Source organism: Oncorhynchus kisutch, linkage group LG18 (assembly GCF_002021735.2).
Source record: "Oncorhynchus kisutch isolate 150728-3 linkage group LG18, Okis_V2, whole genome shotgun sequence".
Taxonomy (NCBI): domain Eukaryota; kingdom Metazoa; phylum Chordata; class Actinopteri; order Salmoniformes; family Salmonidae; genus Oncorhynchus; species Oncorhynchus kisutch.
The window spans coordinates 4965072-4990071 of NC_034191.2; the positions used below are offsets into that span (position 1 = coordinate 4965072).

At 45.0% G+C, this 25000-nt stretch overlaps 1 protein-coding gene across 1 annotated transcript in view; it reads left to right on the forward strand.

Annotated features, from left to right (window-relative positions):
* Positions 1-25000, forward strand: part of ryr1b (ryanodine receptor 1b (skeletal)) — a 151516-nt gene that overhangs the window by 76228 nt on the left and 50288 nt on the right. The window contains exons 28-37 of the mRNA XM_031795344.1: positions 325-533; positions 4894-5237; positions 6910-7039; positions 7324-7484; positions 9122-9287; positions 9427-9513; positions 11281-11507; positions 19583-19774; positions 19971-20223; positions 23814-24365. Of these exons, the coding sequence (XP_031651204.1) occupies positions 325-533; positions 4894-5237; positions 6910-7039; positions 7324-7484; positions 9122-9287; positions 9427-9513; positions 11281-11507; positions 19583-19774; positions 19971-20223; positions 23814-24365 (2321 nt within the window). The remainder of the gene's footprint in view (positions 1-324; positions 534-4893; positions 5238-6909; positions 7040-7323; positions 7485-9121; positions 9288-9426; positions 9514-11280; positions 11508-19582; positions 19775-19970; positions 20224-23813; positions 24366-25000) is intronic.

The window sequence follows — 25000 nt, forward strand, 5'->3', positions numbered from 1 at the left end:
CAGATGGTTCAACCATTAGTTGATTGGTTAAACCAGGTGCACCAGTGCTGGGCCAGAATAAAATGCTGAATGCACTATAGATCTCCAGGACCTGCTTCAGAACCTGAAGGGAAGTTCCACTTCACTATGGGCCTTGGTCAAATGAACTCTCCTTCAGCTCCACTTCCCTATGGGCCTTGGTCAAATGAACTCTCCTTCAGATCCACTTCCCTATGGGCCTTGGTCAAATGAACTCTCCTTCAGATCCACTTCCCTATGGGCCCTGGTGTAATGTAGTGCACTACTATATGTAGTGAACCCAACTCTCCTCTTCTACCTCTTCAGGCTTCATCCCAGTGTGTACCCTGGGCCTGTCCCAGGTGGGCAGGATCAACCTGGGTCAGAACGTCAGCAGTCTGCGCTACTTCGCCATCTGTGGTCTCCAGGAGGGCTTCGAACCATTTGCCATCAACATGAAGAGAGACATTACCATGTGGTTCAGCAAGAGCCTGCCACAGTTCGCCCCTGTGCCAACTAACCACCAACACATTGAGGTACTGACCCAATAACCACCAACACATTGCGATACTGACCCAATAACCACCAACACATTTAGGTACTGACCCAAAAACCACCAACACATTGAGGTACTGACCCAATAACCACCAACACATTGCGATACTGACCCAATAACCACCAACACATTTAGGTACTGACCCAAAAACCACCAACACATTGAGGTACTGACCCAATAACCACCAACACATTGCGATACTGACCCAATAACCACCAACACATTTAGGTACTGACCCAAAAACCACCAACACATTGAGGTACTGACCCAATAACCACCAACACATTGCGATACTGACCCAATAACCACCAACACATTGTGGTACTGACCCAATAACAACCAACACATTTAGGTACTGACCTACTACCCACCAATACATTGTGGTACTGACCCAATAACAACCAACACATTTAGGTACTGACCTACTACCCACCAATACATTGTGGTACTGACCCAATAACAACCAACACATTTAGGTACTGACCTACTACCCACCAATACATTGTGGTAGTTGACTTAATGACCAGGATAATACGATCTGGGGTATCATGTATCTGGTTCGTTGAGTCTAACTTATTGAAATCTAAATCAAATCAAACTTTATTTGTATAGCAGGTTTCTTACATCAAATTCATTTCAAGATTCTTTCGGCTTTATTCAGAGAGGGAATCATCCTTATTTAGTTGGAGAGGCTTTAATTAGAGAGGGAATCATCCTTATTTAGTTGGAGAGGCTTTAATTAGAGAAGGAATCATCCTTATTTAGTTGGAGAGGCTTTAATTAGAGAAGGAATCATGCTTATTTAGTTGGAGAGGCTTTAATTAGAGAGGGAATCATCCTTATTTAGTTGGAGAGGCTTTAATTAGAGAAGGAATCATCCTTATTTAGTTGGAGAGGCTTTAATTAGAGAAGGAATCATGCTTATTTAGTTGGAGAGGCTTTAATTAGAGAAGGAATCATGCTTATTTAGTTGGAGAGGCTTTAATTAGAGAAGGAATCATCCTTATTTAGTTGGAGAGGCTTTAATTAGAGAGGGAATCATCCTTATTTAGTTGGAGAGTCTTTAATTAGAGAGGGAATCATCCTTATTTAGTTGGAGAGTCTTTAATTAGAGAGGGAATCATCCTTATTTAGTTGGAGAGGCTTTAATTAGAGAAGGAATCATCCTTATTTAGTTGGAGAGGCTTTAATTAGAGAAGGAATCATGCTTATTTAGTTGGAGAGGCTTTAATTAGAGAAGGAATCATGCTTATTTAGTTGGAGAGGCTTTAATTAGAGAAGGAATCATCCTTATTTAGTTGGAGAGGCTTTAATTAGAGAGGGAATCATCCTTATTTAGTTGGAGAGTCTTTAATTAGAGAGGGAATCATCCTTATTTAGTTGGAGAGTCTTTAATTAGAGAGGGAATCATCCTTATTTAGTTGGAGAGGCTTTAATTAGAGAAGGAATCATCCTTATTTAGTTGGAGAGGCTTTAATTAGAGAGGGAATCATCCTTATTTAGTTGGAGAGTCTTTAATTAGAGAGGGAATCATCCTTATTTAGTTGGAGAGTCTTTAATTAGAGAGGGAATCATCCTTATTTAGTTGGAGAGGCTTTAATTAGAGAAGGAATCATCCTTATTTAGTTGGAGAGGCTTTAATTAGAGAGGGAATCATCCTTATTTAGTTGGAGAGGCTTTAATTAGAGAAGGAATCATGCTTATTTAGTTGGAGAGGCTTTAATTAGAGAGGGAATCATCCTTATTTAGTTGGAGAGGCTTTAATTAGAGAGGGAATCATCCTTATTTATTTGGAGAGGCTTTAATTAGAGAGGGAATCATCCTTATTTAGTTGGAGAGGCTTTAATTAGAGAGGGAATCATCCTTATTTAGTTGGAGAGGCTTTAATTAGAGAAGGAATCATCCTTATTTAGTTGGAGAGGCTTTAATTAGAGAGGGAATCATCCTTATTTAGTTGGAGAGGCTTTAATTAGAGAGGGAATCATCCTTATTTAGTTGGAGAGTCTTTAATTAGAGAGGGAATCATCCTTATTTAGTTGGAGAGGCTTTAATTAGAGAGGGAATCATCCTTATTTAGTTAGAGTCTTTAATTAGAGAGGGAATCATCCTTATTCAGTTAGAGATAGAGAGGGAATCATCCTTATTTAGTTAGAGATAGAGAGGGAATCATCCTTAGTTAGTTAGAGATAGAGAGGGAATCATCCTTATTTAGTTAGAGATAGAGAAGCAATCATCCTTATTCAGTTAGAGGCTTTAATTAGAGAGGTAATCATCCTTATTCAGTTAGAGTCTTTAATTAGAGAGGGAATCATCCTTATTTAGTTGGAGATAGAGAGGGAATCATCCTTATTTAGTTGGAGATGGAGAGGGAATCATCCTTATTTAGTTAGAGATAGAGAGGGAATCATCCTTATTTAGTTAGCGATAGAGAGGGAATCATCCTTAGTTAGTTAGCGATAGAGAGGGAATCATCCTTATTTAGTTAGCAATAGAGAGGGAATCATCCTTAGTTAGTTAGAGGCTTTAATTAGAGAGGGAATCAACCTTATTTCGTTGGAGAGGTTTTAATTAGAGAGGGAATCATCCTTAGTTAGTTAGCGATAGAGAGGGAATCATCCTTATTTAGTTAGCGATAGAGAGGGAATCATCCTTAGTTAGTTAGAGGCTTTAATTAGAGAGGGAATCAACCTTATTTCGTTGGAGAGGTTTTAATTAGAGAGGGAATCATCCTTATTCAGTTAGAGGCTTTATTTAGAGAGGGAATCATCCTTATTCAGTTGGAGAGGTTTTAATTAGAGAGGGAATCATCCTTATTCAGTTAGAGATAGAGAGGGAATCATCCTTAGTTAGTTAGCGATAGAGAGGGAATCATCCTTATTTAGTTAGCGATAGAGAGGGAATCATCCTTAGTTAGTTAGAGGCTTTAATTAGAGAGGGAATCATCCTTATTTAGTTGGAGAGGTTTTAATTAGGGAGGGAATCATCCTTATTCAGTTAGAGATAGAGAGGGAATCATCCTTAGTTAGTTAGCGATAGAGAGGGAATCATCCTTATTTAGTTAGCGATAGAGAGGGAATCATCCTTAGTTAGTTAGAGATAGAGAGGGAATCATCCTTAGTTAGTTAGAGATAGAGAGGGAATCATCCTTAGTTAGTTAGCGATAGAGAGGGAATCATCCTTATTTAGTTAGAGATAGAGAGGGAATCATCCTTAGTTAGTTAGAGATAGAGAGGGAATCATCCTTAGTTAGTTAGAGATAGAGAGGGAATCATCCTTAGTTAGTTAGAGATAGAGAGGGAATCATCCTTATTCAGTTAGAGGCTTTAATTAGAGAGGGAATCATCCTTATTTAGTTAGCGATAGAGAGGGAATCATCCTTATCTAGTTAGAGATAGAGAGGGAATCATCCTTAGTTAGTTAGAGGCTTTAATTAGAGAGGGAATCATCCTTATTTAGTTAGAGAGGGAATCATCCTTAGTTAGTTAGAGGCTTTAATTAGAGAGGGAATCATCCTTATTTAGTGAGAGATAGAGAGGGAATCATCCTTATTTAGTTAGCGATAGAGAGGGAATCATCCTTAGTTAGTTAGAGGCTTTAATTAGAGAGGGAATCATCCTTAGTTAGTTAGAGGCTTTAATTAGAGAGGGAATCATCCTTATTCAGTTAGAGGCTTTAATTAGAGGGCGAATCATCATTAGTTAGAGGCTTTAATTAGAGAGGGAATCATCCTTAGTTAGTTAGAGGCTTTAATTAGAGAGGGAATCATCCTTAGTTAGTTAGAGGCTTTAATTAGAGAGGGACTCATCCTTAGTTAGTTAGAGGCTTTAATTAGAGAGGGAATCATCCTTATTTAGTTAGAGGCTTTAGTTAGAGAGGGAATCATCCTTATTTAGTTAGAGGCTTTAATTAGAGAGGGAATCATCCTTAGTTAGTTATAGGCTTTAATTAGAGAGGGAATCATCCTTATTCAGTTAGAGGCTTTAATTAGAGAGGGAATCATCCTTATTCAGTTAGAGATAGAGAGGGAATCATTCCGCCACATTGTGTTACTGTACTGGACCTCTAAAATGAAATGTTTCAAATGTTTCTTATATACAGTAGAAGCTACATATATTCAGTAATCCATTGTAGAAATATGATACTTCCAGAGTATGTTGATTGCGGTTAGGTATGACTTGAGATACTCAACAATAGTAAGTGATACTTGGCATTTGCAGGGAATAAGTTTAGCTGGAGGTTCTAGTGAGGTTACGGAGATTTCTTTAGTGATCTAGGAGTTATCCAGTATTTCTCTGTCACTGTTGTTCATGGAGCTCTCCTCTTCTTCTCTCCCCCTCCAGGTGTCCCGCGTGGACGGGACAGTGGACAGCGCTCCCTGCCTGAAGCTGACCCACAAGACGTTCGGCTCCCAGAATGCCAACACTGACATGCTGTTCCTCCGCCTGAGCATGCCCGTGGAGTTTGACGAGGTCTTCAAGATCACAGCCGGGACCACGCCGCTGACCCGCACGTTGACCATCCACGAGGACGAGGTTCTGGAGGTGGAGCCGGACTCTGAGTTTGAGGTTCTGAAGAAGTCGGCCAGTAAGAAGGAGCAGGAAGAGAAGGAAAAGGAACCATCTGTCGCCAAGGAGACGCCCGAGATAGAGAAGGACGCGATGTCAGAGAAGGGCAAGAAGAGAGGGTTAGTAGTGACTTTATTTATTTATTTATTTCACCTTTATTTAACCAGGTAGGCCAGTTGAGAACAAGTTCTCATTTACAACTGCGACCTGGCCAAGATAAAGCAAAGCAGTTCAACACAAAACACAACAACACAGAGTTACACATGGAGTAAAAACAAACAGTCAATAATACAGTAGAAAATAAGCCTATATACAATGTGAGCAAATGAGGTGAGATAAGGGAGGTAAAGGCAAAAAAAAGGCCATGGTGACTGATGAGGATGTGTAGAGAACAGAGTGTTAGTAGTGACTGATGAGGATGTGTAGAGAACAGAGGGTTAGTAGTGACTGATGAGGATGTGTAGAGAACAGAGGGTTAGTAGTGACTGATGAGGATGTGTAGAGAACAGAGTGTTAGTAGTGACTGATGAGGGTGTGTAGAGAACAGAGTGTTAGTAGTGACTGATGAGGGTGTGTAGAGGAGAACAGAGGGTTAGTAGTGACTGATGAGGATGTGTAGAGAACAGTGGGTTAGTAGTGACTGATGAGGATGTGTAGAGAACAGAGGGTTAGTAGTGACTGATGAGGATGTGTAGTGAACAGAGGGTTAGTAGTGACTGATGAGGATGTGTAGAGAACAGAGGGTTAGTAGTGACTGATGAGGATGTGTAGAGAACAGAGGGTTAGTAGTGACTGATGAGGATGTGTAGAGAACAGAGGGTTAGTAGTGACTGATGAGGATGTGTAGAGAACAGAGGGTTAGTAGTGACTGATGAGGATGTGTAGTGAACAGAGGGTTAGTAGTGACTGATGAGGATGTATAGAGAACAGAGGGTTAGTAGTGACTGATGAGGATGTGTAGTGAACAGAGGGTTAGTAGTGACTGATGAGGATGTGTAGAGAACAGAGGGTTAGTAGTGACTGATGAGGATGTGTAGAGAACAGAGGGTTAGTAGTGACTGATGAGGATGTGTAGAGAACAGAGGGTTAGTAGTGACTGATGAGGATGTGTAGAGGAGAACAGAGGGTTAGTAGTGACTGATGAGGATGTGTAGAGAACAGAGGGTTAGTAGTGACTGATGAGGATGTGTAGAGAACAGAGGGTTAGTAGTGACTGATGAGGATGTGTAGAGGAGAACAGAGGGTTAGTAGTGACTGATGAGGATGTGTAGAGAACAGAGGGTTAGTAGTGACTGATGAGGATGTGTAGAGAACAGAGGGTTAGTAGTGACTGATGAGGATGTGTAGAGAACAGAGGGTTAGTAGTGACTGATGAGGATGTGTAGAGAACAGAGGGTTAGTAGTGACTGATGAGGATGTGTAGAGAACAGAGGGTTAGTAGTGACTGATGAGGATGTGTAGAGAACAGAGGGTTAGTAGTGACTGATGAGGATGTGTAGAGGAGAACAGAGGGTTAGTAGTGACTGATGAGGATGTGTAGAGAACAGAGGGTTAGTAGTGACTGATGAGGATGTGTAGAGAACAGAGGGTTAGTAGTGACTGATGAGGATGTGTAGAGGAGAACGGAGGGTAGAGATGAGGATCATTAAGGATACGGAGGAGCAGAGACCTATAGCGGGAGGTATATTTCAGTCAACTACAGGAGAAGATCAATACATCAAATAGAATGTGTTCTCTTATCTGGTTTACACAAAGGCAAATAAATGCTCCCTTTCTCCGCTGTGTGTCCAGGTTGTTTGCTAGGGCTAAGAAGGCAGCTACCATCAACCCTCCCCCAACCCCTCCCTTGGTGCCACGGTTACAGCAGGACGTGGTCCCAGATGACAGAGATGATGTGGAGATTATCCAGAATACCACCACGGTGAACACACACGCACACACGCACGCACGCACACACACACACACACACACACACACACACACACACACACACACACACACACACACACACACACACACACACACACACACACACACACACACACATAAACTCAGGGCAATCCTGGGACGGAACATTTTTAAATTGGAACCCTGGAAAGGTTTACTGGAACCCAAATCCTGACCGTTCCAGAGTTCCGTACTCTTAGATTTCCCAGCATGCACCTTAACCCTGAACGCCCCCCCCCCCCCCCTGTATATCTGCAGTACTACTACTCGGTGAGAATCTTTGCTGGCCAGGAGCCCACTGGGGTGTGGATCGGCTGGGTAACCCCCGACTACCACATGTACGACCCCAACTTTGACCTCTCCAAGGTCCGGAACGTCACCTTAACCGTGGGAGACGACAAGGGCAACATCCACGACAGGTAAGTGACATCACACGTCTACCTGGAGGGACATTGTACCCATATGTTTCACTGTTTCTGTGTTTACAGTGTTTTCTAGAAACGCATTGTAGCAATCTCTTTGTCCCTACAATATGAATTTTTTGTAGAAGCAAAGTACTGAGCAGCTCACATTTGTAGACAGAAGCATGCTATTTTTTTATTTTTTTAACCTTTATTTAAGTAGGCAAGTCAGTTAAGAACAAATTCTTATTTTCAATGACGGCCTAGGAACAGTGGGTTAACTGCCTTGTTCAGGGGCAGAAAGACAGGTTTTTACCTTGTCAACTTGGGGATTCAATTTTGCAACCTTTCGGTTACTAGTCCAATGCTCTAACAACTAGGCTACCCTGCCGCCTCTACACTCTAACCACTAGGCTACCTGCCTCCTCTACACTCTAACCACTAGGCTACCTGCCGCCTCTACATTCTAACCACTAGGCTACCCTGCCGCCTCTACACTCTAACCACTAGGCTACCTGCCGCCTCTACACTCTAACCACTAGGCTACCTGCCAATTCTACACTCTAACCACTAGGCTACCTACCGCCTCTACACTCTAACCACTAGGCTACCTGCCAATTCTACACTCTAACCACTAGGCTACCTGCCTCCTCTACACTCTAACCACTAGGCTACCTGCCGCCTCTACATTCTAACCACTAGGCTACCCTGCCGCCTCTACACTCTAACCACTAGGCTACCTGCCAATTCTACACTCTAACCACTAGGCTACCTGCCTCCTCTACACTCTAACCACTAGGCTACCTGCCGCCTCTACATTCTAACCACTAGGCTACCCTGCCGCCTCTACACTCTAACCACTAGGCTACCTGCCGCCTCTACACTCTAACCACTAGGCTACCTGCCAATTCTACACTCTAACCACTAGGCTACCTGCCGCCTCTACACTCTAACCACTTGGCTACCTGCCGCCTCTACATTCTAACCACTAGGCTACCTGCCGCCTCTACACTCTAACCACTAGGCTACCTGCCAATTCTACACTCTAACCACTAGGCTACCTGCCTCCTCTACACTCTAACCACTAGGCTACCTGCCGCCTCTACACTCTAACCACTAGGCTACCTGCCGCCTCTACACTCTAACCACTTGGCTACCTGCCGCCTCTACATTCTAACCACTAGGCTACATGCCGCCTCTACACTCTAACCACTAGGCTACCTGCCAATTCTACATTCTAACCACTAGGCTACCTGCCGATCCAATGAAGCATAGTAAATCAAATCAATCAAATGTATTTATAAAGCCCTTCGTACATCAGCTGATATCTCAAAGTGCTGTACAGAAACCCAGCCTAAAACCCCAAACAGCAAGCAATGCAGGTGTAGTAACTGCTATATGGTCTGGGGCAGAGAGGTTATGGATGCTAGTAACAGGTTATAACTGGTCTGTGTCCTCATTATGAAGCATAGTAACTGTTATATGCTTCTCCACCTGCATTGCTTGCTGTTTGGGGTTTTAGGCTGGGTTTCTGTACAGCACTTTGAGATATCAGCTGATGTACGAAGGGCTTTATAAATACATTTGATTTATATGGTCTGGGGCAGAAAGGTTATGGATGCTAATAACAGATTATAACTGATCTGTGTCTACAGTATGAAACATAGTAACTGCTACATGGTGTGGGGAGGAGACTTCGGCAACAGCTCCCAGCAGGCCAGGTTCAGCCAGGAGGACACTGTGGTTGGCTGCCTGGTCGACCTGGCAACAGGCCTCATGACATTCACAGCCAATGGGAAGGAGATAAACACCTTCTACCAGGTGTGTGTGTGTGTGTGTATTTGTGTGGGTGTGTGTAGTATCAGGTGTGTGTGGTGAGACTCCTATGCACATGTTGGCTATGTCACTGAGGATGACTGGGGGTGTGTTGTTGTTGACAGAGGTATTTTGTTTCTTCCAGGTGGAGCCCAACACAAAGCTGTTTCCTGCCGTGTTCGTCCAGCCCTCCAGTCAGAACATGGTACAGCTGGAGCTGGGGAAACTCAAGGTCAGAATCCTCCTCCTTCTTCCTTTTCTTCCACATCCTCCTCCTCTTCCTCATCCTCTTTCTCTTCCTCCACCTCTTCCTCATGTTCATCCTCCTTCTCCTCATCCTCTTTCTCCTCCTCCACCTCTTCCTCATGTTCACCCTCCTCCTCCTCCTCCTCCACAACCTCCTGCTCCTCCATATCCCCCTCATCCTCTTTCTCCTCCTCCACCTCTTCCTCATGTTCATCCTCCTCCTCCTCCACAACCTCCTGCTCCTCCATATCCTCCTCCTCCTCCACATCCTTCTCCTCCATATCCTCCTCATCCTCTTTCTCCTCCTCCACCTCTTCCTCATGTTCATCCTCCTCCTCCTCCACATCCTTCTCCTCCATATCCTCATCCTCCTCCTCCTCCACATGTTCATCCTCCTCCTCCTCCTCCTCCTCCACATGTTCATCCTCCTCATCCTCCTCCTCCTCCACATGTTCATCCTCCTCCTCCTCCTCCTTCTCCACAACCTCCTGCTCCTCCATATCCTCCACATCCTTCTCCTCCATATCCTCCTCCTCCTCCTCCTCCACCTCTTCCTCATGTTCATCCTCCTCCTCCTCCACAACCTCCTGCTCCTCCATATCCTCCTCCTCCTCCTCCTCCTCTTCCTCATGTTCATCCTCCTCCTCCTCCACATCCTCCCCCTCCCTTTCCACTCCCTCATCCTCTTTCTCTTCCTCATCCTCCTCCTCCTCCTCCACATCCTCCCCCTCCCTTTCCACTCCCTCATCCTAAAGTACTGCATACTCACACATCTGACCTTGTCCCATTCTCTGAACTACACCATTCTCCTTTCTATTCTACTGTTGTCTCTCCTGAACCCCTCAGTTTGAGTTCCTGTTAATAATGACCAGTCCACTACTGTTGTCTCTCCTGAACCCCTCACTATGAGTTCCTGTTGATAATGACCAGTCCACTGCTGTTGTCTCTCCTGAACCTCTCAATACTCTTCTACCAGAAAACCACTCCCCTTATAGCTCGTCTACCAGAAAACCACTCCCCTTATCGCCCTTCTACCAGAAAACCACTCCCCTTATTGCACTTCTACCAGAAAACCACTCCCCTTATTGCTCTTCTACCAGAAAACCACTCCCCTTATAGCTCTTCTACCAGAAAACCACTCCCCTTATTGCTTTTCTACCAGAAAACCACTCCCCTTAGCGCTCTTCTACCAGAAAACCACTCCCCTTATAGCTCTTGTACCAGAAAACCACTCCCCTTATAGCTCTTCTACCAGAAAACCACTCCCCTTATAGCTCTTGTACCAGAAAACCACTCCCCTTAGTGCTCTTCTACCAGAAAAACACTCCCCTTATTGCTCTTCTACCAGAAAACCAATCCCCTTAGTGCTCTTCTACCAGAAAACCACTCCCCTTATAGCTCTTGTACCAGAAAACCACTCCCCTTATAGCTCTTCTACCAGAAAACCACTCCCCTTATAGCTCTTGTACCAGAAAACCACTCCCCTTAGTGCTCTTCTACCAGAAAACCACTCCCCTTATTGCTCTTCTACCAGAAAACCACTCCCCTTATTGCTCTTCTACCAGAAAACCACTCCCCTTATTGCTCTTCTACCAGAAAACCACTCCCCTTATTGCTCTTCTACCAGAAAACCACTCCCCTTATTGCACTTCTACCAGAAAACCACTCCCCTTAGTGCTCTTCTACCAGAAAACCACTCCCCTTATTGAGATGTCTTTGATCATAACACCGTTGCGTCTTCTTCTCCTCTCAGAACATCATGCCAATCTCAGCAGCCATGTTCCGTAGTGAGCGTAAGAACCCAGTGCCCCAGTGCCCACCCCGGCTGGACATCCAGATGTTGACCCCCGTCATCTGGTCCCGCATGCCCAACCACTTCCTGGACCCAGAGGTCGGCAGGGTCAGCGAGAGGCTGGGCTGGATGGTGGAGTGTACCGAACCCCTCACCATGATGGCCCTGCATATACCTGAGGAGAACAGGTCAGATACAACACACTGTCCACGTTAATCCTAACCCTTTGTCATGATGGTCATGATGGCCCTGCATATACCTGAGGAGAACAGGTCAGATACAACACACTGTCCATGCTAATCCTAACCCTTTGTCATGAAGAACTGGTTAGAGATAAACTGTACACTACAGGGTTGGACTCAATTCAGTTAGCAACATGTTGTCATAGAAACTGAATGGGCCAGTTTCAGTGAATTACTTTTCAAATAGTTTTAATCGTTTTTTAAAATATATTTTTTTAAATACTGTAAACAAAACAATACATGACAGTTGATTGACATGTTAAGGTATAGCTCCAGTTTTTTAAAATACTCATATGGCAGTCATAGACACCGAAATACGTGGATTTGGGACTAAATAAACAATTACATTTGCAACGGTCATAAACAATTCTAATAAATGCAACAGTTGGACAATGGAGGAAGATACTTCAAACTTTTAGAATGATTATAATCCAGATATTGATCAGATATTGATTTAGCACATAAAACATTTTACTGCCACAGAAAAAAACTTTTACCGACTGCCTCGATTCGGGTCACACGTAACACATTTTGAAATGGTGTTTTTGACATTGAGATGGTGTTTTTGACATTGAGACTAAGAGCTAGAAAATGGGTATATCATACACAGCAGTTGAGGAACAATGAGAAGGTAATTCTGCTTTAAAAAGTTGATCAACTTGTGACCTCACTTTTGAAAAAATAGTACTTGAATATGTTTTGGTTCACCTACTGGTAATCTTTGTCTCCACCCATTCAGCATCGTTCCCACCCTCTTAAGCCTTAGCCCCACCCCACCCCTTAGCCCCACATCTCTTTAAGGATTCACATCTCTTTAAGGATTCACATGCGAGGCCATCTGCTAAACAGAGGGAGTAAAGTAGTGTAGTAAAAAACAACCAAAGATTTCAAGACTAAAAGTGGTGAAAGTAGTAGCCTACAATGAGTTAAAACTTCAGGTAAAAATACACTTTATCTTGTCCTTGTCATTATCTAGTCCTAAATCCTAATCTGACTTTGGTGCAGGTCCTGTTGTTCTTCACATCTCTGGTAAACACACTATATCAAATAAAAGTTTATTTGTCACATGAACAGGATACAGAAGGTACAGTGAAATGGTTACAGGCAGAGTAGAAATATCAAAAACAGAAACTGTCCAGATAAAAAGTATTTTATGAATATTTTATAATTATTAGATGACGCTAACCCAACACACTTGTCAAAATCGATGGGTCATGTGAAAGAAATGCTATAACCACCCTCACCTATTTAATGAACCTTTATTTAACTTGGCAAGTCAGTTAAGAACAAATTCTTATTTTACAATGACAGCCTAGGAACAGTGGGTTAACTGGTCTAGGAACAGTGGGTTAACTGGTCTAGGAACAGTGGGTTAACTGCCTTGTTCAGGGGCAGAACAACAGATTTTTACCTTGTCAGCTCAGGGGATTCAATCTTGCAACCTTTACGGTTACTAGTCCCAACGCTCTAACCACTAGGCTACCTGCCCGGGTCACTATTGTCAAGATATGTACACATCTTCATGAAATACAGTAGATGGCCGTAATCACCCTCAGACACACCTTTTGTTTAAACATGTAGCTAGCAAGCTAAACTAAACAATGAACCGGCATAATCTCAACTCATACTACTACCAACACAAACATTGTCGTAGCCGCCCTGTGGGACTCCGTCCAGAGTCGTGATGCTAGTCGGTGCGGGCAGCAATCGGTTGAAGAACATGCACTCAGTTTTACTTCCAGTTGGAGGCCTCGGAAGGAGAGTTGTATGGCATTGAAGCTCGTTCGGAGGTTTGTTAGCACAGTGTCCAAAGAAGGACCAGATGAATACAGAATGTATACCATGTCTGAGTGTAAGACCTTTCATTTTGACCACGCCCCAGTGGTTTCCTGTAGCTCCTTCAGTAGGCCCCTCTGTAGAGTAGCCCGGCACCACCGCTCTCTCATACCCCACAACACACCATCATTTTCTCCAGGGGGCTCATCCCTTCTCACCCAATAAGGCTTTAGTTCCGGATCAGTAACGTGGTTAGGTCACCCTGTCAGTGTGAAATGCTTCACTTTTGCCAAACCCTTGTCCTTGGTAGATTCCCTGGCGATGCTAAAAATGGGAAGTACATCTAAAGATGACACTTCGATAGTTCGGATTGCGTGAAGCAAATGCAATAGGCCTCTCACTACCGCCAGGCATCGTGTGTGAGATGACATCACCCACCCCGTTATGGTGAGGCATCACCAGCCAATATTACTGGCGTGTGTGTGGGGGGGGGGGGGGGGGTCTATCCTGTCTATTATTATCTAGTCTATCCTGGATATAGCCCCTGTTAGTCTATCCTGGATATAGCCCCTGTTAGTCTATCCTGGATATAGCCCCTGTTAGTCTATCCTGGATCTAGCCCCTGTTAGTCTATCCTGGATATAGCCCCTGTTAGTCTATCCTGGATTTAGCCCCTGTTAGTCTATCCTGGATCTAGCCCCTGTTAGTCTATCCTGGATCTAGCCCTGTTAGTCTATCCTGGATATAGCCCCTGTTAGTCTATCCTGGATCTAGCCCCTGTTAGTCTATCCTGGATCTAGCCCCTGTTAGTCTATCCTGGATGTAGACCCTGTTAGTCTATCCTGGATGTAGCCCCTGTTAGTCTATCCTGGATGTAGCCCCTGTTAGTCTATCCTGGATTTAGCCCCTGTTCGTCTATCCTGGATATAGCCCCTGTTAGTCTATCCTGGATATAGCCCCTGTTAGTCTATCCTGGATTTAGCCCCTGTTCGTCTATCCTGGATGTAGCCCCTGTTAGTCTATCCTGGATGTAGCCCCTGTTCGTCTATCCTGGATATAGCCCCTGTTAGTCTATCCTGGATCTAGCCCCTGTTCGTCCTTCCTGGATATAGCCCCTGTTAGTCTATCCCGGATGTAGCCTCATGTTCGTCTATCCTGTGACCTAAGTAAGTGACACTAGACTGAAAAGACGAGTCCCTGTTTACTCTTAACCCACGTTTTTGCAGCCAACTTTAACACCGCTTCTAAGTTCTGTAAGTGGTCCTCTGCCCGATATCCCTGTGACATAAGAATGCCATCTAGAAAGCACACAACCCCAGGTAAACCCTATAAGACCTGGCCCAATAATACGTTGGAATATAGCTGGAGCGCGTGATACTCTTGAGGCAGTCTACTCCTCTGGTATAAACCATTCGACATGTTAATAGTCTGGAAATGCATTGCCTCTCGATCTACCTCCCCACTTGCTGGTAGGTCTGTGTAAGGTCTATCTTTGTGAACTGTTTTACACACCAATGTGCACCACTAAACACCTCAGCATATTTATCGCACAGCTGGGCAACTGGATCTGACACATGGTTCACTCTTCACCAATCTAATTTGAGGTGCTGAATCCAGCCCCCCACCCCGTTTAGCGCGGGACTCTCCGCTTTTGACAGTAATAGAGGTGTCATTTCACTTTAACCTCCAGCTGTTCCAATAACTGAATCGGCTGAGCTGAGTAACTTCTCAAAACAACATTTTTTTATTTATTTTATTTATTTCACCTTTATTTAACCAGGTAGGCTAGTTGAGAACAAGTTCTCATTTGCAACTGCGACCTGGCCAAGATAAAGCATAGCAGTGTGAGCATACAACAAAGAGTTACACATGGAGTAAACAATTAACAAGTCAATAACACAGTAGAAAACGAAGGGGGGGTCTATATACAATGTGTGCAAAAGGCATGAGGAGGTAGGCAAATAATTACAATTTTGCAGATTAACACTGGAGTGATAAAAGATCAGATGGTCATGTACAGGTAGAGATATTGGTGTGCAGAAGAGCAGAAAAGTAAATAAATAAAAACAGTACGGGGATGAGGTAGGTGAAAAGGGTGGGCTATTTACCAATAGACTATGTACAGCTGCAGCGATCGGTTAGCTGCTCAGATAGCTGATGTTTGAAGTTGGTGAGGGAGATGAAAGTCTCCAACTTCAGCGATTTTTGCAATTCGTTCCAGTCACAGGCAGCAGAGTACTGGAACGAAAGGCGGCCAAATGAGGTGTTGGCTTTAGGGATGATCAGTGAGATACACCTGCTGGAGCGCGTGCTACGGATGGGTGTTGCCATCGTGACCAGTGAGCTGAGATAAGGCGGAGCTTTACCTAGCATAGACTTGTAGATGACCTGGAGCCAGTGGGTCTGGCGACGAATATGTAGCGAGGGCCAGCCGACTAGAGCATACAAGTCGCAGTGGTGGGTAGTATAAGGTGCTTTAGTGACAAAACGGATGGCACTGTGATAGACTGCATCCAGTTTGCTGAGTAGAGTGTTGGAAGCCATTTTGTAGATGACATCGCCGAAGTCGAGGATCGGTAGGATAGTCAGTTTTACTAGGGTAAGCTTGGCGGCTTGAGTGAAGGAGGCTTTGTTGCGGAATAGAAAGCCGACTCTTGATTTGATTTTCGATTGGAGATGTTTGATATGAGTCTGGAAGGAGAGTTTGCAGTCTAGCCAGACACCTAGGTACTTATAGACGTCCACATATTCTAGGTCGGAACCATCCAGGGTGGTGATGCTAGTCGGGCATGCAGGTGCAGGCAGCGACCGGTTGAAAAGCATGCATTTGGTTTTACTAGCGTTTAAGAGCAGTTGGAGGCCACGGAAGGAGTGTTGTATGGCATTGAAGCTTGTTTGGAGGTTAGATAGCACAGTGTCCAAAGACGGGCCGAAAGTATATAGAATGGTGTCGTCTGCGTAGAGGTGGATCAGGGAATCGCCCGCAGCAAGAGCAACATCATTGATATACACAGAGAAAAGAGTCGGCCCGAGAATTGAACCCTGTGGCACCCCCATAGAGACTGCCAGAGGACCGGACAGCATGCCCTCCGATTTGACACACTGAACTCTGTCTGCAAAGTAATTGGTGAACCAGGCAAGGCAGTCATCCGAAAAACCGAGGCTACTGAGTCTGCCGATAAGAATATGGTGATTGACAGAGTCGAAAGCCTTGGCGAGGTCGATGAAGACGGCTGCACAGTACTGTCTTTTATCGATGGCGGTTATGATGTCGTTTAGTACCTTGAGTGTGGCTGAGGTGCACCCATGACCGGCTCGGAAACCAGATTGCACAGCGGAGAAGGTACGGTGGGATTCGAGATGGTCAGTGACCTGTTTGTTGACTTGGCTTTCGAAGACCTTAGATAGGCAGGGCAGGATGGATATAGGTCTGTAACAGTTTGGGTCCAGGGTGTCTCCCCCTTTGAAGAGGGGGATGACTGCGGCAGCTTTCCAATCCTTGGGGATCTCAGACGAGATGAAAGAGAGGTTGAACAGGCTGGTAATAGGGGTTGCAACAATGGTGGCAGATAGTTTCAGAAATAGAGGGTCCAGATTGTCAAGCCCAGCTGATTTGTACGGGTCCAGGTTTTGCAGCTCTTTCAGAACATCTGCTATCTGGATTTGGGTAAAGGAGAACCTGGAGAGGCTTGGGCGAGGAGCTGCGGGGGGGGCGGAGCTGTTGGCCGAGGTTGAAGTAGCCAGGCGGAAGGCATGGCCAGCCGTTGAGAAATGCTTATTGAAGTTTTCGATAATCATGGATTTATCAGTGGTGACCGTGTTACCTAGCCTCAGTGCAGTGGGCAGCTGGGAGGAGGTGCTCTTGTTCTCCATGGACTTCACAGTGTCCCAGAACTTTTTGGAGTTGGAGCTACAGGATGCAAACTTCTGCCTGAAGAAGCTGGCCTTAGCTTTCCTGACTGACTGCGTGTATTGGTTCCGGACTTCCCTGAACAGTTGCATATCACGGGGACTATTCGATGCTATTGCAGTCCGCCACAGGATGTTTTTGTGCTGGTCGAGGGCAGTCAGGTCTGGGGTGAACCAAGGGCTGTATCTGTTCTTAGTTCTGCATTTTTTGAACGGAGCATGCTTATCTAAAATGGTGAGGAAGTTACTTTTAAAGAATGACCAGGCATCCTCAACTGACGGGATGAGGTCAATGTCCTTCCAGGATACCCGGGCCAGGTCGATTAGAAAGGCCTGCTCACAGAAGTGTTTTAGGGAGCGTTTGACAGTGATGAGGGGTGGTCGTATGACTGCGGCTCCGTAGCGGATACAGGCAATGAGGCAGTGATCGCTGAGATCCTGGTTGAAGACAGCGGAGGTGTATTTGGAGGGCCAGTTGGTCAGGATGACGTCTATGAGGGTGCCCTTGTTTACAGAGTTAGGGTTGTACCTGGTGGGTTCCTTGATGATTTGTGTGAGATTGAGGGCATCTAGCTTAGATTGTAGGACTGGCGGGGTGTTAAGCATATCCCAGTTTAGGGATATGCTTACATGGTTGCGGTTGATGCTTCTTTAAAATCTGCTGTTGTACAGCTTCTCTGAGATAATAAAACATGGCAGCCCCAGTATCTACCTCCATCTTTATCTGCCCCCCCCCGTTTACATCTCACCATGACCATATAAGGTTTCACATACTCACGATCACTACACACAGTAAAAAGTCCCCAAGTTCTCTTCTGACTGTTGATTTCTGACTGTTGATTTCCGACTGTTGATTTCTGACTGTTGATTTCCGACTGTTGATATCCGACTGTCGATTTCCGACAGTTGATTTCCGACTGTTGATTTCCGACTGTCGATTTCCGACAGTTGATTTCCGACTGTTGATTTCTGACTGTTGATTTCCGACTGTTGATTTCTGACTGTGCCAGAGCCTGCAGACGATAGCAGTGCTGCCTCCTCAACTTGACCTGTGACCTTTACTAGATTAGAGTGCACTTGTTGAGAGCGTTGTTTAGAAAACGCGCTGTTCCCCGCAGATACTCTCCCCCTGCAAGCTCTTTCAAGATGTCCAGGCTTCAGGCACGCTCTGCATTGAAACTCCTTGTAATGGCAGGTGTACTGTGAATGTCCTGTCCCCAAACAGCGAAAAACAGGGCTTTGACGTCTCCCCCCTCTGGTCTGACATCCACTGTTTCTCCCTGTTGGATCCAGGTCGATGCCCCTCCCGTTTTGTAAGTGGTCGGTTCTCAACTGACTCGGTGTATGCTGAAACTTCTGCATACTCCGGGCTGTGCACTCCGAGTTGTTGACAATGTCCAATACTTTTGCCCAGGTTAAATTCTCCCAGTATGCCACGCTTAACATCTTGCCACGCAGCTCCTTACTGGCAACTCGATAAACTAGCTGCTCCCTCATCTGCAGCCCCAAACTCACATGTAGCCACCAGTCCCTTTAGCGATGCTATATACTCAGCTAACGTCTCTCCCAAACAACTGTTTCCTATTCCAAAAAAAACATACCTCTCGCTCAACACATTCCATTTTGGCGCATAAATGTCTCTCAGAGCTGAAATGAGCTCCTGGAAGCTAGCCTCTCCCGGCTTCTTCGGCGCTACCAAATCTTTCAGCAGTGTGAATGTCTTTGAACCCACGGCAGATAGAAACACCGCTCTTCCGTGGTCGTCAGCTATCTCGTTGGCCTCCAAAAACTGCAAAAAAAAATATATGTGCTGAAGCTCTCGTTAATTCTCCTGGAAACACAAACCGGTCCCACTACTGAAATGTACCATAGCTCTTTCGGAGGACACGTTTCGGAGGACACGTGGCTCTCAACCTTCACCTCTTCCAAGTCCATAGAGGAATTGCAGCGATCGGACAAGACCGTAACTACCAATTGGATATCTTTCAATTGGGGAGAAAGAAGGGTAAAAGTACAAACAAAATGATGTGATGATTTAAACGATTTGACCATCCAGATCTGTTTACACTAGATTGATATGCAGGAACAATGGGTCCCTGACTACCCCCCCCCCCTTCACATCACAATGCTTATTTTAATCGTCTACACCTGTCAAAAAAATGTGGTCAACAATCAGAATGTAGAGAAGATCAAGAAGAAAAGGGATGCATGTTAGAACCAGGTATAAACAGGGCCATGAAGGACTGATTGGGCTCATTGCTTCGAGTTTACGTTATCTTTACATGCGCTACTTTACACCCTAAACCCTGTGTAAAGGTTCTAATCCCTTCCTGTAGGTGTATAGACATCCTGGAGTTGTCTGAGCGCCTGGATCTACTGAAGTTCCACTTCCATACTCTGATGTTGTACTGTGCTGTCTGCGCTCTGGGCAACAACCGTGTAGCACACGCCCTCTGCTCGCACGTTGATGAATCACAGCTCTTCTACGCCATGGAAAACACCTACCTGCCCGGTCCCCTTCGCAGCGGGTACAGATCTGATCTCATTGATTGTTTTATCTCCGTGTCTAACACATTAGTTGCCCCCAAGTGGGCTAACTTACAAGACACTGTTAAAAAAAAAAACTTGTGCACAAATTTAATTTACAATGTAATAATTCTTATTGTCAACATCTCAGTCTCCAGGTAATATGATCTTTTACCTTTAATCTCTCTCCCTGTCCAGGTTCTACGACCTGCTAATCTCCATCCACCTGGAGTCAGCTAAGCGGGCACGGCTGGGCACCAACAGGGAGTTCATTGTGCCCATGTCCGCCGAGACCCTCAGCATCACCCTGTACCCTGACGCTGAGAAGGCCTCTGACCTTCCTGGGGTGGGGTTAACTACCTGTCTTAGACCCAAGCTGCACTTCTCAACCATCAACTTTGTTGGGACGGATCCTGATCTGTACACTCTGAGCCCCGTCTTCCCTCTTCAGGTTAGTCACTTAAATTCAGATCAAATCAGTGTATTGTTCATCAATCCAGACCAGTGAGCTTCTTGTGTGGCTTTGGTACCAAGACACACAATGTACAAATTAAGGTCGATGAAGGCAAATGAAGGTAAGCTCTTTTGCCTGAATCTGGTGTATGTACAGACATTTCTTTAAACAGCTGTAGGTCTAAGCAAGTGGTACTCACTAATATTTCTGAGGGAGCCACTTTTTGTTCATCAAAATCACTGTGCGAGTCTCCCATACCCATTCAAATGGATTCATATATGATATTTAAGATACTACTAGCTTGGACCATCAAGCTACACTACATGACCGAAAATATGTGGACATCTGTTCGACAAAAGTCATGGGCATTAATATGGAGTCGGTCCCCGCTTTTGCTGCTACAACAGCCTCCACTCTTCTGGGAAGGCTTTCCACTAGATGTAGGAACATTGCTGCTATAACAGCCTCCACTCTTCTGGGAAGGCTTTCCACTAGATGTAGGAACATTGCTGCTATAACAGCCTCCACTCTTCTGGGAAGGCTTTCCACTAGACGTTGGAACATTGCTGCTATAACAGCCTCCACTCTTCTGGGAAGGCTTTCCACTAGATGTAGGAACATTGCTGCTATAACAGCCTCCACTCTTCTGGGAAGGCTTTCCACTAGATGTTGGAACATTGCTGCTATAACAGCCTCCACTCTTCTGGGAAGGCTTTCCACTAGATGTAGGAACATTGCTGCTATAACAGCCTCCACTCTTCTGGGAAGGCTTTCCACTAGATGTTGGAACATTGCTGCTATAACAGCCTCCACTCTTCTGGGAAGGCTTTCCACTAGATGTTGGAACATTGCTGCTATAACAGCCTCCACTCTTCTGGGAAGGCTTTCCACTAGATGTAGGAACATTGCTGCTATAACAGCCTCCACTCTTCTGGGAAGGCTTTCCACTAGATGTAGGAACATTGCTGCTATAACAGCCTCCACTCTTCTGGGAAGGCTTTCCACTAGATGTAGGAACATTGCTGCAATAACAGCCTCCACTCTTCTGGGAAGGCTTTCCACTAGATGTTGGAACATTGCTGCTATAACAGCCTCCACTCTTCTGGGAAGGCTTTCCACTAGATGTTGGAACATTCCTGCTATAACAGCCTCCACTCTTCTGGGAAGGCTTTCCACTAGATGTAGGAACATTGCTACTATAACAGTCTCCACTCTTCTGGGAAGGCTTTCCACTAGATGTTGGAACATTGCTGCTATAACAGCCTCCACTCTTCTGGGAAGGCTTTCCACTAGATGTTGGAACATTGCTGCTATAACAGCCTCCACTCTTCTGGGAAGGCTTTCCACTAGATGTAGGAACATTGCTGCTATAACAGCCTCCACTCTTCTGGGAAGGCTTTCCACTAGATGTCGGAACATTGCTGCTATAACAGCCTCCACTCTTCTGGGAAGGCTTTCCACTAGATGTTGGAACATTGCTGCTATAACAGCCTCCACTCTTCTGGGAAGGCTTACCACTAGATGTAGGAACATTGCTGCTATAACAGCCTCCACTCTTCTGGGAAGGCTTTCCACTAGATGTTGGAACATTGCTGCTATAACAGCCTCCACTCTTCTGGGAAGGCTTTCCACCAAATGATGGAACATTGCTGCTATAACAGCCTCCACTCTTCTGGGAAGGCTTTCCACTAGATGTTGGAACATTGCTGCTATAACAGCCTCCACTCTTCTGGGAAGGCTTTCCACTAGATGTTGGAACATTGCTGCTATAACAGCCTCCACTCTTCTGGGAAGGCTTTCCACCAAATGATGGAACATTGCTGCTATAACAGCCTCCACTCTTCTGGGAAGGCTTTCCACTAGATGTTGGAACATTGCTGCTATAACAGCCTCCACTCTTCTGAGAAGGCTTTCCACTAGATGTTGGAACATTGCTGCTATAACAGCCTCCACTCTTCTGGGAAGGCTTTCCACTAGATGTTGGAACATTGCTGCTATAACAGCCTCCACTCTTCTGGGAAGGCTTTCCACTAGATGTTGGAACATTGCTAGAACTAACGTGTTAGTAAACCCGCTACAATCAAGCAGTACAGTGTACAGTCAGCAAGCAGTTTAGTAGTTACACAGGTGAGCCCTGGTGGCAATCAATTATTACATCCAAAATCTTAGCTTGACTTGGAAGAGATCCAGTGTTGGATAGCCATAGCCAGCTAGCTAACATAGCATCCCTCTCTGTTGGATAGCCTTAGCCAGCTAGCTAACATAGCATCCCTCTCTGTTGGATAGCCTTAGCCAGTTAGCTAACATAGCATCCCTCTCTGTTGGATAACCATAGCCAGCTAGCTAACATAGCATCTCTCTCTGTTGGATAGCCATAGCCAGCTAGCTAACATAGCATCCCTCTCTGTTGGATAGCCTTAGCCAGTTAGCTATCATAGCATCCCTCTTTGTTGGATAGCCTTAGCCAGTTAGCTAACATAGCATCCCTCTCTGTTGGATAGCCTTAGCCAGCTAGCTAACATAGTATCCCTCTCTGTTGGATAGCCTTAGCCAGCTAGCTAACATAGCATCCCTCTCTGTTTGAGCCGGGTGATTGAGTAGGCTAAACTAGCTAGCTGAAAAATACAACCAAATATAGTTAGCTTTCTCTCTGTCTCTCTCTTAATTTCTCCTTAATTTAGGAAGAAATTAATTTGTTCAAAAAATGTTCAACTATTGTCTTTCTCTCTCTTTGAGTCAATTACTCATCACATTTTATACACTGCGGTGCTAGCTAGATGTAGCTTATGCTTTCAGTACTAGATTCAAGAGCTCTGATAGGTTGGAGAACATCCTCCAGAAGTTGTCATAATTACCATAATAATTAGACCCATATTTGGTCACTTTAATCGCTGCACTTTTTACTTCCTATTCATGTTGTAATTTTTACCTCCCTGTACGCGGTTACTATCAGACGACTTGCAAAACAAGTTGGTGTTAAATGTTCCTCATGATGCATTCGTATAGGTTTGTAGCTTAAACCGTCTGGACAGTCAGTTTTGTGAGAAGAATTGGGATTTCAGACAACTGTCGTAGTACTAAACAACCCAATACACTCTTGTCCGTGAGTCTAAGCTTTCGACGGTGGAGTTTAGTTAGTTTGTGTTTTTACAGACGATTTCGTGACGATTTTTCTTGTTACGGATCCTGTCGTGTCTGGGGGTTGCTAAAGCAGCTAGTTATTCAGAGTCACGTGAAATAAGGCCGGAGACCAGGGTTAGATGGGTTGGTAAAGCAGCTAGTTATTCAGAGTCAAGTGAAATAAGGCCTGAGACCAGGGTTAGATGGGTTGCTAAAGCAGCTAGTTATTGAGAGTCAAGTGAAATAAGGCCTGAGACCAGGGTTAGATGGGTAAAGCAGCTAGTTATTCAGAGTCAAGTGAAATAAGGCCAGAGACCAGGGTTAGATGGGTAAAGCAGCTAGTTATTCAGAGTCAAGTGAAATAAGGCCAGAGACCAGGGTTAGATGGGTTGGTAAAGCAGCTAGTTATTAACTCATTTTAAGTCATGTTCTTTGTAACCCATCTTCCTCTCCTGCCCTTTCCTCAGGAACTGAAGACAAAAGCCATCAGCATGTTGACAGAGGCAGTTCTGGATGGTAGCCAGGCTATGAGAGACCCAGTAGGGGGCAGCGTAGAGTTCCACTTCGTCCCCATCCTGAAGCTCATCAGCACTCTCCTCATCATGGGCATCTTCAACGATGAAGACGTGAAACACATCCTCAAGATGATTGACCCCAATGTGTTCGCTGGGAAAAAAGAGGAGGTGGAGGAGGGAGACAAGGCAGAGGATGCTACCGCCAAGGAAGAGGGTGAAGAAGTGAAGGAGAAAGAAGAGGAGGAGGCCGATGAAGGAGTAGGGGAGGAGGAAGAAGAGGATGAGGAACTGAAACACCTAGAGAAAGAAGAGGGGGAGGAGGAGGAGGAGGAGGAGGGGGAGAAGGAACACGAGGAGGAGGAGAAGGAGAAAGAGGAAGATGGGGAGGAAAATGTGATGACAGAAGAGGAGGCAGCGGCGATCGAGTTGGAGCTGGAGAAGGAAGAGGCGGCTTTGGAGGAGGGACTACTGCAGATGAAACTACCAGAGTCTGTCAAACTGCAGGTGAGCCTCTTCTGACAGCCATGTGTGTACTAAGGCTGGTCTTAGTGATTTTGGAGGCCCCAGTCACAGGCCCCTACAATGTCTATTTAACACAATCATGGCTACTGAACGAAGAGTCGTTCGGGGGAGGCTTTTAATTTTTAAATTTTTTATTTTGTTTTTAAGTCTAACTGAAAAGACTTGAAATGATCTTCATGAGCGAAGATCTTCGCATCACCACATAGGACAGGGGATGGGCAATAATGTTGTCTCAAGGGCCACATCAGGATTTAAAAATTCAACAGAGGGCCTTACAGATTTATTTTCAGGCAAAGCAATTAGCAGCCCAGAAAAAGGACAATCGTTTGATCTGTTTTTACACTTTCTGTCACAATGAGGAGACCAAGGCACAGCGTGACATAACTCTTTTAATGAAAAGAACGAACACTGAACAAAACGTGACGCTATATGACTAGTGCAAACAGGCAACTAAACATAGAATAACAACCCACAAACTACCCAAGGAATATGGCTGCCTAAATATGGTCCCCAATCAGAGACAACGATAAACAGCTGCCTCCGATTGAGAACCAATCTAGGCAACCATAGACATATAAACACCGAGACTAGAAAAAAAAACTAGACAATACAAAAAC